General features: G+C 46.4%; 1 protein-coding gene across 5 annotated transcripts in view; it reads left to right on the forward strand.

The window, feature by feature from the left end:
- Nucleotides 1-12,455, forward strand: part of RILPL2 (Rab interacting lysosomal protein like 2) — a 36,739-nt gene extending 24,284 nt beyond the window's left edge. For all 5 annotated transcript variants that reach the window (XM_086681512.1, XM_086681514.1, XM_086681513.1 and 2 more), the window contains 3 exons: nt 3,558-3,709; nt 8,883-8,996; nt 11,921-12,455. In XM_086681512.1, coding sequence (XP_086537638.1) covers nt 3,558-3,709; nt 8,883-8,996; nt 11,921-11,945 — 291 coding nt within the window. In that variant the 3' untranslated portion in view covers nt 11,946-12,455. The remainder of the gene's footprint in view (nt 1-3,557; nt 3,710-8,882; nt 8,997-11,920) is intronic.
- The last annotated feature ends 4,477 nt before the right edge of the window (nt 12,456-16,932 follow it).

Genomic DNA, 16,932 nt, shown 5'->3' on the forward strand with positions numbered 1-16,932 from the left:
TTGCTGGATCATGGGATAATTCTGTTTTTAATTTTTTAAGGATCTGCCATATGGTTTTCCATAGTGACTGTACCATTTTACATTCCCAACAGCAGTACACAAGAATTCCATCTCCTTTCAATACTTGTTCTTTTCTGTTTTGTTTGTTTACAATAGCCACCCTAATGGGTGCGAGGTAGTTTTTTCCTTTCCCTTTTAAAACTTTAAGTTTAGGGGTGCCTGGGCGGCTCAGTCAGTTAAGCGTCCAGCACTTGGTTTTGGCTCAGGTCATGATCTCACAGTTCAGGGGCTCAAACCCCGCTTCAGGCTACATGCTGTCATGTGCTGACAGCACGGAACCTGCTTAGAGTTCTCTCTCTCTCCTTCTCTCTCTGCCCCTCCCCTGTTCTCTCTCTCTTTCTCAAAATAAATAAATAAAATAAATGGAAGTTCAAAGTTCAAAAGGTAACAAAAGTGTTCGCCTTGAAAACTTTTCCTCCCCAATTCTCTCCACCCCCAGCCAACCACTTACCCTCCCTGGAAAAAATTAAAATGATCAGTTTCTTGTGTGTCCTTCCAGAGGTACTTTATGCAAACAAAAGCGGATATGAAAATATTTTTTGTCTTTTTTATACAAATGGTATTATAATATATACCCAGCTCTGCCTTTTGTGTATTTTCACTTAACATAGCATGAAAGTTGAGTTAAATCAGGATGAAGAGGTTCTTCATCTTTTAATGGCTTTGAAAACTTCCATTGTACAATATCAATTATTCAGCCTGAGGGTTCTTAACTCAAAGTTCTTAGATGCCCAAAGGAATCGTGATTCTAACCCAAGAGGTCCATGCCCTGGCATGGGAAAAAATTATATTTTCATTTTCATTAACCTCCACCTGAAATGTGTCATTTTCCTCAGTTGCAAATATAGACGACAAACCACAGTAATAATAGCAGTACCTGTGGCAGTCACCAGTGGAAACCGCAGATATTTTCAAGTCCTGTAACAATATAGTTCCCATCTTAAAGCTTTGTTTTTGTTCAGTATTTTACTAGACCTGCCTCTAGATCACCTTATTTTTTTTTTAAGTTTATTTATTTTGAGAGAGATCTCAGGAGCAAGTGGGGGAGGGACAGAGAGAGAGGGACAGAATCCCAAGCATTCTCCACACTGTCTGTCACCACAGAGCCTGACATGGGTCTTGAACTCACGAACCATGAGATCATGACCTGAGCCAAAAATCAAGAGTCAATGCTTAACCGACTGAGTCACCCAGGTGCCCCTAGATCACCTTATTTGATAAAGAAGTAGATATAGGGGCTCCTGGGTGACTCAGTTGGTTGAGTGTCCAGCTCTTGATTTCAGCTCAGGGCATGATCCCAGGGTTGTGGGATTGAGCCCCGCTTCAGGCTCTGTGCTGAGTGTGGAGCCTACTTAGGATTCTCTCTCTCTTCAGCTCTGCCCCTCTCCCTGGCTCACACTCTCTCTCAAAAAAAAAAAAAAAAATAACAACAACAGAAGAAGAAAATATACATCAAAGTATATACACACACAAAACACATATATGTATATGTATATATGCATATACAAAAGTAATATTTATATATATTATTTATTCACTCACAGTTTTTCTCAACTATTTGAGCAGACATTATGTTAGTTGCAGGATTAGTAGAAGATTAGGACCCTTTACCCTAAAATCTCACAAGACGCACTATTGCATCGTGACAGTAAATGATTAAATTCAGGGGAAAAAGGTCATAGAATACTAAGATCTAATATACTATCCCTATTCAAAATTCATGATAATGCCCTTTACAGCATCTTCTTTCTGGTGCAGAATCTAGTCCAGGGTTACATAGTACCTTTAGTTGACACATTTCTTTAATCTTGAAGAGTTCCTCAGCTTTTCCTTGTGTTTTACAACCTTGACATCTTTGAAGATTATATATCAGTTTGTTTGTAGAACGTCCTTCAATTTAGGTTTGTTTTGATGTGCCATCGTCATCGTTAGATTCAAGATACGCAGTTTAGCAGGAATACCACTGAAGAGATGCTGTGTCCTTCTCAGTGCGATGTATCAGGAGGCACCTGCTTCAGTTTGTGATTATTGGTGATGTTACCTTGCATCACTTGGTTAACGTGGTGTCTGCGAGATTTCTGCACTGTAAAGGTGCCTTTATTCCCTTTGTAATTCGTAAGTTGTTGTAGGAAGATGCTTTGAAACTGCAAAATATTCTATTCCCCAACAGATTTTCACCCTAAAGTTTTAGATCCATTCCTTAGTCTTGCCTGAATCAATTATTACTAAGTTGGTTGCAAATGGATATATTTTTTTTAAACTCTGTCATCTTCTGCACTTATTACTTGGCCTTCTGCTGTAAGATACAAATTCCCCTCCTCCTCTCCTGTACTCATCAGATCTCTCCAGAGACACAGAACCAATAGGAGAAATAGCTCTCAATATAAAGAGGATAGTTATTTGAGGAATTGGCTCATGCGGTTATGGAGGCTGAGAAATCTTACTTAAAATCTACAAGTTGCAAGCTGGAGAACCAGTGAGTCCTGTGAACTGGGGGTGGGGGGCTGATGGTGGAAATCCTGGTCTGGATCCCAAACCCCAAGAACCAGGAGTGTCAATGTCTGAGGACAAGAGAAGAAGAGATGTCCTGTATCAACTGACGGAGCTCAAATTCACCCTCTTTCCCCCTTTCCTTCCATGTGGGCCCTCAGGCCCTCAGTGGATTGGATGATGCCTGCCCCGCCCCCCAGCTGCTTTACTCAGCTCATCAAACCAAATGCTAATATCTTCCAGAAACACCTTCACAGACACACCCAGAAATGTTTAACCAGCTTTCTGGGTATCCCTTAGCCCAGACAAGTAAAATTAGACACATAAAATTAGCCATCACATCCCTATTAATTAGTTAATTGATTTAAATTTTAAGTATGAACTCCTGAATTCTCTTTTTATGTGAACTGTTACTGTCCATTCCTGTTATTACTCGTTTTGATACTCAAATTGTTCTCAGTCTGGCCAAGGGGAACTCCTTCCAACTGTCATTTTGACATTTTGTTCCCTTCCACAAGGAAACGTTCCAGGCTCATCTTATAGTTTTCCTGTTCCAACCCTGAAATCAGCCATTCTCCAAGGAGCCTTGGTTGTTTACTTGGAGAATGGTACTTAGAACTTTTGCTTCTTTACCATCAACCAAACACTTCCAACAGGCAGCGTCTCATCCGATAGGGTGCCTGGGAGTAACAAAACAGAATTTTCCTTTCTGGGGTGGACAGTCCATCTTTTTACTTTTTTTTAAGAAAATGTTTTTAATGTTTATTTTTTTGAGAGAGAGAGAGAGAGAGAGAGAGCGCGAGCAGGGGCGGAGCAGAGAGAGAGGGAGACAGAATCTGAAGCTGGCTCCTGTCAGCACAGAGCCTGACGTGGGGCTCGAACCCACGGACCACAAGATCATGGCCTGAGCTGAAGTCGGACGCTTAACCGACTGAGCCACCCAGGGACCCCAACAGTCCAAGTGCATGAGGGAAACTGTATAAGCAACCCGATATCTTTTCTTACAGGTAAACCTGGGACCAGACAAAATGGTGGTTGACCTGACAGATCCCAACCGGCCACGCTTCACTCTACAGGAGCTAAGGGATGTGCTCCAGGAGCGCAACAAACTCAAGTCCCAGCTGCTGCTGGTGCAGGAAGAGCTGCAGTGCTATAAGAGGTGGGGCTCTGATGCCGTGGGGACCCCTGCACTGAAGGATCAGACCCCGTCTGGAATTCCGTGATGTGCTATGTATTCGTTCTTGTGTTCACTCAGCCAGTTTCTCAAAGACCTAGTATTCCTGGGAAATAGCAGTGAACAAAACAGAGAAAGTCCATGCTAGTCTAGGGGAAGACAAGCGATCAACAAGGAAATCTGAAATGAACACACAGGATAATGGCGACAAGTGGTCTAAAAAATGTAAAACAAGGTGACATGGGGCGCCTGGGTGGCTCAGTCGGTTAAGCATCTGACTCTTGATTTCGGCTCAGGTCATGATCTCACAGTTAGTGAGCTAGAGCCCCACTCTGCTCACAGCGCAGAGGCTGCTTAGGATTCTCTCTCTGCCCCTCTCCTGCTTCCTCGCTCTCTCTCAAAATCAATAAATGAACAAAACAAAACAAAACAAAACATCTTTCAAAACAAGGTGAGGGGCGCCTGGGTGGCTCAGTGAGTTACGCATCCGACTTTGGCTCAGGTGACGATCTTCCAGTTTGTGAGTTCGAGCCCCGCGTCGGGCTCTGTGCTGACAGCTCGGAGCCTGGAGCCTGCTTCGGATTCTGTGTCTCCCTCCCTCTCTATCCCTCCCCCACTCAGATTCTGTCTCTCAAAAATGAGTAAACATGAAAAAAAAAAAAAAAAACAAGCAAACAAGGTGACATATGACAGCAAAGCAAAGTGCTAGGGAATGGAGGGATCCTGTTTTACATGGCGTGGTCAGCTCAGACCCCTCTGAGGTCAATGACAAGAAGTAGCCAACCATGTAAGGACTGGTAGGGCAAAAGTGGAGCAGAAGTGCTAAGACCCTGATGTGGGAACCAGCTTGACCAATAAGAGACCCACCATGGTGGAACTTGTAACGTAGGTGGAGGTGTGCCACACCTGTGGGCCACAGGAAGGAGCTCTAATTTTATTGTTAAGTGTAACGAGAAGTCATTGGAAAGTTTTAATCAAGGAAATGACAAGATCCAGTTTATTGTTTTAAAAGATCAACACGAGGGACACCTGGCTGGCTCAGTCGGTAAAGCATGCAAGTCTTGATCTCGAGGCCATGAGTTCAAACCCCATGTTGCGTATAGAGCTTACATTTTTTAAAAAGTGTAGAATAAAATATCAGTGTGGTAACTTGATAGCTGAACTACTTGTTTATGTCAGAAATGTCCTCGTTCCTCAGAAATACACACCGAAGTATTTAGGAATAAGGGGGTAAGGTGTCTCCAGCTTCCTCTCAAGTGGTTCAGAAAGAAGACAGATACATGGATGGATGGGTAGATGGGTGGGTGGATGGGGATGGATGGATGGACAGGCAGGTAGGTAGACAGAGACATAGATGAACAATTGGGGGATTTGGATAAAGGGCATATAGGAAATCTTCATACTAATTTTACAATTTTTCTGTAAGTTTGAAATTATATAAAAATTAAAAGTTATGAAAGATCACAATAGGGGCACCCGGATGGCTCAGTGGGTAGAACGTGTGACTCTTGATCTCAGGTTGTGAGTTCAGGTCCCATGTTGGATATGGAGATTACTTAAAAATCAAATCTAAAAAAAAAAAAAAAAAAAGATCACAATAACACATGTAGGGAAAAGATTGTAGGACAAGCAAGAGAGGCAAGAAGAAGCTGTTAACCTGCCGGGTTTGGACTTTGCTATATCCATCTGCATCCTGTTTCCCAAAATATTTTCTTTCATGCTGTCACTTCTAGAAAAGGGGGCTCTGTGGTCGAATAACTCTGAGAAACCGTTGAGTTAAACAACGCAGGTTCTCTTAAAGGCAGAAGAGGGAAAGACAAAGAGAATGAAAAACTCAGCACCAGCTAATATTTATCAATGTATAAATATTATACGTGCCAGGACTCTGCTAGGCGTATTCGAAGCATCAGGTCCATTAGTGCTCACAGCAAGGTGAGTCACGGTAATGTTACCCACAAGGTGTTCTAAGGTCCAGGGAGGTCAATACCTGCCAAAATCCCACGGCTCGTGGTGGCCACAGTAAGACATGACCTCAGACAGTGTGATTATCAGAGCCCGTGCTTTTAATTCTTGGCCACGTTTACAAGTAAGAACATAGGCTGATTCAAAACAAAGCAAAGTCCGAGTGATACCACTCTTTTTCTTTACCCCCCGCCCCATGACATTACGTTTAAATTTGCTTAAGGTAGAATCATTAAGAGGTCAGCGATACAGTAAAAAAAAAAAAGTTGTAGCGAGCCACATCTAGAAGGCCCGAGTTCTGGCAACAGGAACTTAATTTTCTTCCTTCTGCTGAGGTTGGAACCGTGTTAATGGAAAGACCTGTCTTCATCTCATTTTAGAAGTCCTTCAGACACAGGTAGTGAGATGTGGGAATGGCTGAACAGCTGGTGCTGGAGCAGCTTGTTAGCGAATAAAGAGACACACCTTATTTCCAGTTCCAAATTCCCAGAGAACGGTAGCTGTGCACGTCCCGTCTGGTATAGGCCAGTAGACAGCAGGACTCTGCTTACTCACGTGGGTCCTACATTCTGGAGAAACTAGCATGCCAGCTGAGGTGTTCTCCTAGCAACCGCATCAGTTTGGAGGTCCAGGCTCTAGTGGTTTTGTTTGTTTGTTTCGTTTTGTTTTTAACTAGGCTTCACACCCAATGCGGAGCCCAATGCGGGGCTCGAACTCATGACCGTGAGATCAAGACCTGAGCTGAGGTCGAGAGTCGGGCGCTTGACCCGCTGAGCCAGCCAGGTGCCCCTAATGATAGTTTTGAATTGAGGCAGTGGTGGGAGGCTTCCAAAGATGGCCACGATTTTTCCCATCCTGCATGCCTTTGGCAATGAGACTTTTCCAGCCTCTAGAGGTAGAGTCTGTTTCCCCTTTCCTTCAGTCTGGGCAGCCCAGTGACTTGCCTTGACCAATGGAATGTAGTGGAAGTGATGCTGTGTGGCTTCTGCGGTGAGGGTGCCGGGAGACCTCGCAGCTTCCATTTTTATCCTTGTGGAATGCTTGAGACCATAGTTCTGTGAGGAAGCTCAAGGTAGTCCCACGGAGAGGTCACACAAAGGAGAAGTGAGGTGCCCCAGCCGTGTCTGGATGACCCATCAAGCCAACCATAAAAATGGAGTCATCGTAAGAAATCATAAATCTTCCTTGTTTCCAATCACTGTGTTTTAGGGTGTTATGCAACAAGAGATGATGGAAGGGGGGATTTTATTAATAATAAATCAATAATGTATTAATATTAATACTGAAGTAAATATATAAATAATAATGTCAAGTAATAAGAGCTCACTCTTTGCAAAGGACAGAGAAGGATGAATCCTGCTCTGACATTCATACCTCAAGAGGTGTCTTAGTCAGCTGGGTCGCCATAACAAAATACCATAGGCCGGGTGGTTTAAACAGTAGGAATATTCTTCTCATAATTCTGGTGGGTAGAAGTCAAGATCAGGGTGCCAGTATGGTCAGTTCTGACTCTTCCTGACTTCTTGCACATGGCAGAGAGAGCAAGCCCTCAGATGTCTCCTCTTACAAGGGCTCTGATCCAACCATGTCCCCCCTCCATGACCTCATCTAAACCTGGTTGTCTCCCAAAGGCCTCATCTCCAAATACCATTACACTGGGGCTTAGGGCTTCCATATGAATTCTGGGGGACACAATTCAATCTGTAGGGAGGAGGAAACACCACGCGCTTAAATTTGCCAGCAGGTGCCACAGCAAAATACTTAGGTGGATACAACGAGCTATGCCATTGAAATATTGTATTGTGGGGTGCCTGGGTGGCTCAGTCAGTTGAGTGTCTGTCTCTTGATTTTAGCTCAGGTCATGATCCCAGGGTTGTGGGATCAAGCCCTGCATTTGGCTGGAGTCTGCTTGAGATTCTGTCTCCCTCCCTCTGCCCCTCCCCTGCTTGCATGTACACACATGCCCTCTCTCTCTCTAACATAAAAAAAGTTAAAAATTTGGGAGGTGTCTGGGTGGCTCAGTCAGTTAAGCCTCTTACTCTTGACTTTGGCACAAGTCATAATCTCACAGTTCATGAGAGTGAGCCCTGTGTCTGGCTCTGTGCCGACAGCGAGGAACCTGCTTGGGATTCTCTCTCTCTCTCTCTCTCTCTCTCTCTCTCCCTCTGTCTCTCTCCCTCTCCTCTCTCTCTTCCCCCCTCCCTCCTTTCTCTCTCTCAAAATAAACAAATAAACTTAAAAAAAATTAAAACTAAAAATTTTTTGAAATATTGCATTGTGGTCAGGTTTCTTTTTGTTGCAAGTGACAGAAATCCAATTCAAACTAGCTTAAGTACAAAAGAGAATTTACTGACCCACAGAGTTGGAAACGATCTTGGGATTGCCTTCAGAAATAAAGAAAAAACTGCAGTTAAGGCCTCAGGGTTGGAGCCAGGGACTTGGTGCCTCTTTCTCTCCTCCTTGCTTCTCTTTGTTTGTTGGCCTCATTATCTTGTGTTGTAGACACACCTGCTAGGAATCTTAGGAAACATGGCTGCTGGCGACCCCAGTTGACCAAGTGAGAGAGAAGAGCTTTCTTCCAGCTTCTGTACATCAGGTCCAGGGAAATACTCTGGTCCTCTTTGAGTCAACCGACCTCAATATCTTATCAGTCAATATCAATTTAGCTCTTGTTACCATTTGACTTACTATATATTTTTTACTTTATTTATTTATTGACTCCTTCCTTCCCCAGTGGAAGAACATGAATTGCATGATAGGAGATAACTTTGTCTGTTTTGTTCACTGCTACAGTGCTTTGGCACAGGATGTGGCTTAATAAATATTTGTTGAGTGACTGTCAGGTGCTGTGTAATATCTCACTTAATCACTCAATCCTAGATGGCAGTTACTCTTGTTATTCTCACTTTATTGATTAGAAAATCAAGGCTTCAGTTACAGAATTGATATGTGGTCATATTCCTAGAGACTGGAGAAGGTTGAAGTACTAGCCAATGCAGTTGGACAAGAGAAAGAAAGAAGAGGGATCGGCATTGGAAACATGGGAGGAAGAGTCTCATGACTGGAAACAGAATCTCTCTGACTCTAGCTTTCAGTTATTACTAATGTAATAATTATTAAGACCCTTCACTTTCAGAGCTGCACAGACAGAAGGTCTGCCATAAAACAACCCATTTATTTGGCCCCTTTTCCCCAGCGGTCTGATTCCACCAAGAGAAGGCTCAGGAGGACGAAGAGAAAAAGATACCCTTGTCACCAGGCCCAGCAATGCCAGAAGTAACAAGGAGGAGAAGACCATCATAAGGAAGTTGTAAGTTACCCTGCTGCCCCATTGCCACCGAATAATTGCCAAAGGAAGGAGTGAGGGCCCGAGGAGGCTGGCCAGCTACCCAGGGTGGAGAGGCCCTGCTGTCCTGTTGGTGGTACTACAGCTGATAGGAAAATTCAGAGAAGTATTACAATATCTGTTAGACAGCAGTCTAAGCACTTAACATACATTAATTCATTGACTTTTCACAGTGACCTTAGGAGGTAGGAACTGTCATTATCCCCATTCTGCACGTGGTAAAATAGATACAGAGAGATAAGGTAATTTGCCTGAAGTCACACAGAGAGTAAACAGCGAAGTCAGGATTTGAACCCAAGGAAGTTCAGATTCTACACTGCTGCCTCCCTATGATATAATAATACTACAAATAATACTTATTAGGGTGTAAGGGGGACTCACGGGGTGCCTGGATGGCTTAGTTGATAGAGCATGCAACTCTTGATCTTGGGGATGTGAGTTCGAGCCCCACGTTGAGTGCAGAGTTTACTTAAAAAAAGGAGGGTGGCCTGATTCGTTACTTCTCTTTCTTCCAACTTTGGAGGACCCTGTGTCTCCCAGCATTGGGCCACATAATGTATTTTCCTTTGAATACTCCCCTCATGTTTATGCTCCCTTGTTAATCCGTCATTTCTCCGGGTGCTAAGCCTCAAACCATAGTGTGTGTGGTACTTGTTTAAAATTCAGATTCTCAGAAGTCAAGTCTAGGATGAAGCCCAGAAGTCTGGATTTCTAATAAATCCCCTAGGCAGCTCTGATGTGGAGAACCCTTGGACCACACCTCGAGAGGTGCCTTCTCGGTCACCAGGTGCCGGTACAACGACGCACGGCTTTCTCCCACCCCTCCATGAAGCAAACAGCCCGTTTGCCTTGGCTGTCCTGGGAATGTCTGGCCTGGAGACAGTTACCTGCCCCTGATCTCTTGGACAGAAACTGAGAAACAGCCTCAGTCAGGGATCTCAAACTCAAATGCCTATGGGGGCCAGGCACTTAATGTTGATGAGTGATGGCGGGGGAGGGGGGGGGACATTTGCCAGGGTCCTGGCAAGAAACAAATCGCACACGTTAAAGGGGTGACTGAAAAGATTTAAAGAAGGGACATCTTACAGACATGAGCGGGGTTACACTTTGGGGAGTCCTGGAAGGCTTTCGTGAGGAGGTGACATTCAAACTGGGCCCTGAAAGACCATGAAGACTGAGAGAAAAGCATTCTTGGCAGAGGGAACAGCATGCATAAAGGCGAGGCAGGAGGTGAATGGAGGGGAGGCTGGAGATTAGTGGTGGTGGTGGCGGGGGTGGGGGTGGGGGGATGGCGAGGGTCCCACTAAGCAGTTTGAATTTCACTCTGAGAACTTCGCTAAGACATGGAGGGTTTTAAGCAGGGGGACAACTGGACCACATTTACCTGTAAAAGCTCATCTGGCTGCCTTATGGAGGAGGTGTGGGGGCAGAGTCAAAGCAGGGCCTGGGGCGTGTTTCTTTCCCAAGGAAGCCTCTCCTGAGGCAAAGTAGTAAAATGAAAGAGCACCTCCATTCCACACTAGGTGTCATTTCTGAAGGTGTTCTTTTAGCACTTTTATTGTCTGGACAGCCCATGTAGATAAGGCTTCCAGGAGGCATAAACTGCTGGTTTCTTTGTGCCTCTTCTAGGAGAGTTCTTTGGGCCCCTTAGAGAGTTTGAGCCTGATATGGAAAAAAAAAAAAAAAAAAGCCAGCCTGAGGTCATATGTCTAATGAGCACGAGGCCACAATTTCGTGGTCAGACCAGCTCATTGAATGAACGAACGAATGAATGAATGAATGACTTCTGAGGAAGTAGGTCATGCTAAGAAGGACGTTTGTCTTTATCCTGAGAACAATGGGGAGCCATGGAAAGGTTTCAGCTGCAGAATGACTTAGCTCTGTATAGTGACACGGTCACTCTGGCTGCCGCGTGAGTATGTTCTAGGGGGTGGCGGGAAGGCTGTTGGACTGGGGGGTGGCAGTGGAGGAGCTGAGAAGTGTTGGGATTAGGAACATATTTGGGGCATGGTGACTAACATGTAGCAGATGGGGGGGAGGAGCTGAGAACAACTCCCAGGTTCCCGGGCGTGAATGACGAGGCGGGGGATGGTGTCACTTCCTGAGACTGGGTACCGGTGGGGGTGGGCAGCGCGTCCAGGTTCAGGGGAGAGAGGCTGAGCCCTAACGCCTGTATCCGAACACGTGTCCAGGGCCTGCCCCGGCCATCGCTAGCAGAGCGGCTCACGGTCCTCAAGGGGTTTATCTTTGACAAGAAGCACGAGGCCGCATTCCTGTCACTGCCTTTCCAACCCACCAGCCAGCTCTGGGTCTCTCTCATAGCTGAGCCTAGCAAGCGCTGAGACTGAGCGTTGCACTCAACCCCCAGACAGCAGGCTTCCTTTTCAAAGCTTTGCATATGAGGGGGGAGACACTGAACGCTTGGTATTCGTGTCTCGGGGGTATCTCTGTGTTCCATCTGAGAATTTACATGCCGATCTTTATTCATTGCAAAGATCCGTCTTATAATTGGAGGTCGCGCGCATGCTTCCTCCACGATAAACCTCCTGAAATTGAAAAAGGTGTCGGACACCATCTTTCGGCACAGCACAGGGGTTGAGTGGGCTCCGGGTCCTCCAACTCCTGGTTCCGCAACTTACCGTGTGACCTTGGGCCTGTTGCTGAACCTTGCAGGGCCTCGGTGTGCTAATCTATAAAATGGGGACATTGATGGTACGTAGCTCATCAAGCTGTTTTGAGTGTGAAGTGAGCTGACGGAAGGAAAGCCCTAGACAGCGTCTGCCCCTAGTGAGTCCGTGGCCCGCAAGAGCCTCTTACAGATCCTTCGGGGTTCTGCACCCCTCGTCTCATTCTCTGTGTGCCCTTGACCCCTCCCTCTCTTCACACAGGTTCTTTTTCCGATCAGGGAAGTAGACACAGCTCTAAGGCCACGACTAAGGCAGAGGGTCTCGGACTCAACAAGGCAACGCGCCAAGACTCCCAGACACATCTCTCGGTGCCACATATATGCACCGTCATCGCTCATTTGTTTCCCCTGAAAGCCACCAAGGAGGAAGGAGGGGAGGCGCTCTCATGCTCACTGTCTGCCAGGCTGCAGAACTGGACACCCCTGGGCGCTTGGCCTGGGCAAGGCAGGAGAAGGAAAGCAAAACAAGACCCAATTCCTGCTCCATTCCGCCTCGCTGTGGGGGGGGCCTCCAGCGTGCGCATGCGCCTTCCACTTGTCTGGTCCCCAGGTGACCCTCGTCTCTACCGTGTGGCAGCAGTAAAAATGCATGAGCCCACAGGGAGAGGGGAGGAGGGAACGCAGGAGAAAATGGTAATGACATTCCAGTGATTTCATGGATATGTAGTGAATATTCGATTTTGCTTCACGTGACTTTACATGATTTTGTATCAAAGTAAAACGACTTTTATACTTTCTAGGAGTGTTTTAGAGTGGTCTTATGTAAGGGGCTTTAACCGTTCAGACCCTCGCGCGCCAAATCTGTAAATTGTATGTATGTACGTATGCATATTGCAAATGGTGGTATACATACGGTGCAGATATATTGCAGTGACTCTGACACAACAGCATTTTGTGTGTCGCTATGAGAGAAAAAGAATGCCGCAAATTATTATTTTTTGACAAAAGTTCCCAAGACAACCAAAGCATCTCGAGAAAGAAGAACAAAGCTGGAGGTATCACCGTCCCAGATTTCAAGATATACCACCAAGCTGCAGTAGTCAAAACAGTATGGTGCCGGCACAAAAAAACAGACGCACAGATCAATAGAATGGAATAGCCCAGAAATAAGCCTACACTTATATTGATCTCTGATCAACTGATCTGTGACAAAGGAGGCAAGAATATACAGTGGGAAAAGACAGTCTCTTCAACAAATGCTGCTGGGAAAACTGAACAAATCGTAACATTAAGATGCTATTGATTTCAAGGCTCATCCTGAATTCAAAGATGTTAAAACGTGAGGGGAAAATGCATGTAGGATCCGGTGAAATACAGTCCAGAGAACAGGGAAGTTAATGAGCCTGCTGGACGTCCCCTGTGAGCCTGGCGTCCTGGTAAGGAACCCTGCCTTGCTGAATGTTTTGCCTGCTGAATGGATTACCTCGTTTACTCCTGTAACGACCCGGGGAGGTGGGGACCGGCACTAACCCCCCCCCGGTTTACAGATTTGGAAAGTGAAACTCCAAAAGGTGAAAGTACCTTCCGCGAGGCCACGTCGCTAGGAGGTGGCTGCCCCAGATGCAGGTGAAGGCCTGATTCTAAGGCCTAGGTTCCTATCTGCAAAGTGAAACGTACCCTGCCTCTCCAAGCAGCACTAATGCGAATGATGAATGCGCATCTCGCCTGCACCGTTTTGAGGACCTTATGCGTACTGCCTCACCGCACCCCTGTGGGATGGGTATTGTCATTCCCGTGGGACACCCAAGGTTACAGCACCCTAGGGCTGAGGGACTCGTCCGGGGCCCCAGCTCACAAGTGGTGGAAGTTGGACCTGAACCCAGATACAAACTCCACAACCCAGACTCCGCCCACTCTGCCTCCTGAGAAACGCTGGCCACGCTGAGTCCCGTCCAGAATGCTATCTCGGCAGAGCCTTCCTCCCATCAGGGGCTCCTGATTGCTACCCCCAGATTTGCTGCAGTCCTCACTGGGTGCTGTTGTCTTAATGGAGGGAGGGAGGGGAAAGGTTTCTGCACCTTGGAGGGGAGAACCAGCTGGGGAAACAAATATGCATCCTGCCTTCCGTCTGAACCCCAGGCAGAGGCTGTGCGGAGACCACACCCAGGGGCGGTGAGGTCACAAAGCAGAGTGTGTGTGTGTGTGTGTGTGTGGCGGGGGGGGGGGGGGGGGGGGGGGGGCAGTGCTGTGTCTTTTGCAGGACTGTGGAGCAGGCTCCGCTCCTGGGAATGACATTTAAAGTCCATCCTCCGAGGCACCAGCCTTACATCCTGAGTCCCAGCAATGGCAGCCAAGTCCCCTACACCTGACTCATTCCTGCCTTGGTTTCCCGATCTCCCGGCTGCAGGATGACCATAAAGTCTAGAAGCAGACAGATCATTGTGTGCTGCTGTCAGTAAGCCTACTTAAACGGATCACCTGCATTTTCAGACTTGGGGGTCCCCCTGTATCAATGCTTAGCTGCCCCTTTCTCCCTCTCGGGGATAGATGAGGCAAGAAAACCCACTCAGAAAGAAATGTCGGAGAGCCTGAGTGGCTCAGTTAAGCATCCAACTTCGGCTTAGGTCACAATCTCATGGTTTGTGAGTTCAAGCCCTGGGTTGGACACGCTGCTGTCAGTGCAGAGCCCTCTTCGGATCCTGTCTCCCTCTCTCTCTGCCCCTTCCCCCCCCCCCCCCCCCCCCCGCCAATAAATGAACATTTAAAAAAAGAAAGAGAAAAAGGAATGTCAAGTTAAGACAGTCTTCGGGGAGCCTGGGTGGCTCAGTCAGTTAAGCATCTGACTTCACATGATCTTGTGGTTTGTGAGTTCGAGCCCCACATTGGGCGCTGTGCTGTCAGTGCAGAGTCCACTTCGGATCCTCTGTTCCCCTCTCTCTCCCCTCATCCCCTGCTAGAGCGCTCTCTCAAAAATAAACATTAAAAAAAAAAAAAAGGTGACAGTTAAAAGAGTGCTCAGATATTACCAGCTCTTGGTGAAATCAGACACTGGGGTGTGGGAGTTCCAGAAGGTAAGTCCTGGGAGCATTTCTCTTGGAGCTGGGGCCTGGTGCGACCACAGGAAACAGCTACAGTTGCTCCCACACTGCGGGCTTTCTTCATCAAACCCAGCACAGGGAGGAACAGGCTGAAAGGTTGGGGTTTCACAAGGCACAAGAAGCGGTCGCTGTAGCAGTCATCTTTAAAAAAGAAATATGACCAGAGGGGCACTGGGTGGCTCAGTCGGTTGAGCATCTGACTCTCGATTTCGGCTCAGGTCATGATCTCAGTGTGTGAATTTGAGCCCTGCATCAGGTTCTGTGCTGACAGCGTGGAGCCTGTTTAGGATTCTGTCTCTCTGCTCCCCCTCCTCCACCTGTGCTCTCTCAATAAACTTAAAAAATCTTTTTAAAAAACAAATCAAGGGGCGCCTGGGTGGCGCAGTCGGTTAAGCGTCCGACTTCAGCCAGGTCACGATCTCGCGGTCCGTGAGTTCGAGCCCCGCGTCGGGCTCTGGGCTGATGGCTCAGAGCCTGGAGCCTGTTTCCGATTCTGTGTCTCCCTCTCTCTCTGCCCCTCCCCTGTTCATGCTCTGTCTCTCTCTGTCCCAAAAAATAAATAAATGTTGAAAAAAAAAAAAAAATTTAAAAAAAAAAAACAAATCAATACAGCAACTATCAGAGAGTGGAGGCTCTTCACCATCAGTTCTGGGCGCTCGTGAACAGCAAATGGTAGAAACAACGCCAAGTTTTAATCCGAACAGCAAACATCAATGACGGGCGGTGCTCCACAGCGTTTCCTGCACAAACTCAACCCTCTCAATCACACACACACACACCAGCACCGCCCTGTGCCGCTGAGGACGAAAGTGGGCGCGCAAAGCTGTCACCTGCCCGAGGACACACAGCTGCGAAGTGGTTGGAAACAGAGGTTCCGTTCCAGGGCTGAGTGCACTCGGCCACCAGACCATTCTGTCCCCTCTGAGGCGAAGACATAATAATCCATGGCGGCTGAATCCTCAGGACCCCCCTGCGTGTCAGGGGGGCAGAGGCTGTTCTCCTATGACGGGCAAGCTTCAGAGAAGGAAAGGGATTTGTGCAGGGGGACAGGCTGACAAACACTTAAAGCTGGTCCTGGCACCAAACCTCTGGCTCATAAACCAAGGACTCAACAAAAATTAATTAAAAATAAATAAATATTAAAAAAATAAATGAATACAAATAAGTAAATATTTTAAAAATAAATGAATACAAATAAAAAACGACAAATATTTTAAAAATAAATGAATACAAATAAAAAATAAATATTTTAAAAATAAATACAAAGAAAAAACAAGATAGATATTTTTAAAATAAGTGAATACAAATAAAAAGTATTTAAAAAATAAATGAATACAAATTAAAAAAACAAAAACAAAAAAAACAACCCAAGGACTCTATCCACTGTCCCCATCCGCCCCTAGTGCCCGGAGAGGAAGGGAACCAACAGCTGACAAAGGGCAGCTGGTGGAGTGCGTGGTGGGGACAGAGATCTGGTGGGAGCAACTTCCAGCACAAGACGGGCACAGTTGATGACAGACTCCTCCTGAGAACCGAATCTCCTACATTAGAAACAGTAATAATGACAAGCAGCTAAAGACCTATGCTTACTAAGTGCCAGGTGCCGTCCCTAAGGGAGGACTCGACATGCATTAGCTTTTAATCTTATCTAGCACCTGTGACCCCCATTATACAAATAAACTATCCCCTAGGACATTCACCAAAACACACACATACTGCTGTCTAACCTCTTTTAAAAGAATATTTTCGGGGCGCCTGGGTGGCGCAGTCGGTTAAGCGTCCGACTTCAGCCAGGTCACGATCTCGCGGTCCGTGAGTTCGAGCCCCGCGTCGGGCTCTGGGCTGATGGCTCAGAGCCTGGAGCCTGTTTCCGATTCTGTGTCTCCCTCTCTCTGCCCCTCCCCCATTCATGCTCTGTCTCTCTCTGTCCCAAAAATAAATAAACATTGAAAAAAAAAAATTTAAAAAAAAAAAAAAAAAAAAAAAAAAAAAAAAAGAATATTTTCAAGTAACCTCTGTACCCAACATGGGGCTTGAACCCACAACCCTGAGATCGAGAGTTGTGTGCTTTACCGACGAAGGCTGGCCAGGCGCCCCTGCTGTGTAACCATTTTCCTGTCTCCGCTTTGTAAAAAACAAACAAACAAACAAAAACCCAAACAGAAAGACACACAGG

Source organism: Puma concolor, chromosome D3 (genome assembly GCF_028749965.1).
Source record: "Puma concolor isolate L17-30 chromosome D3, mPumCon1.1.hap2, whole genome shotgun sequence".
In the NCBI taxonomy this organism is placed as follows: domain Eukaryota; kingdom Metazoa; phylum Chordata; class Mammalia; order Carnivora; family Felidae; genus Puma; species Puma concolor.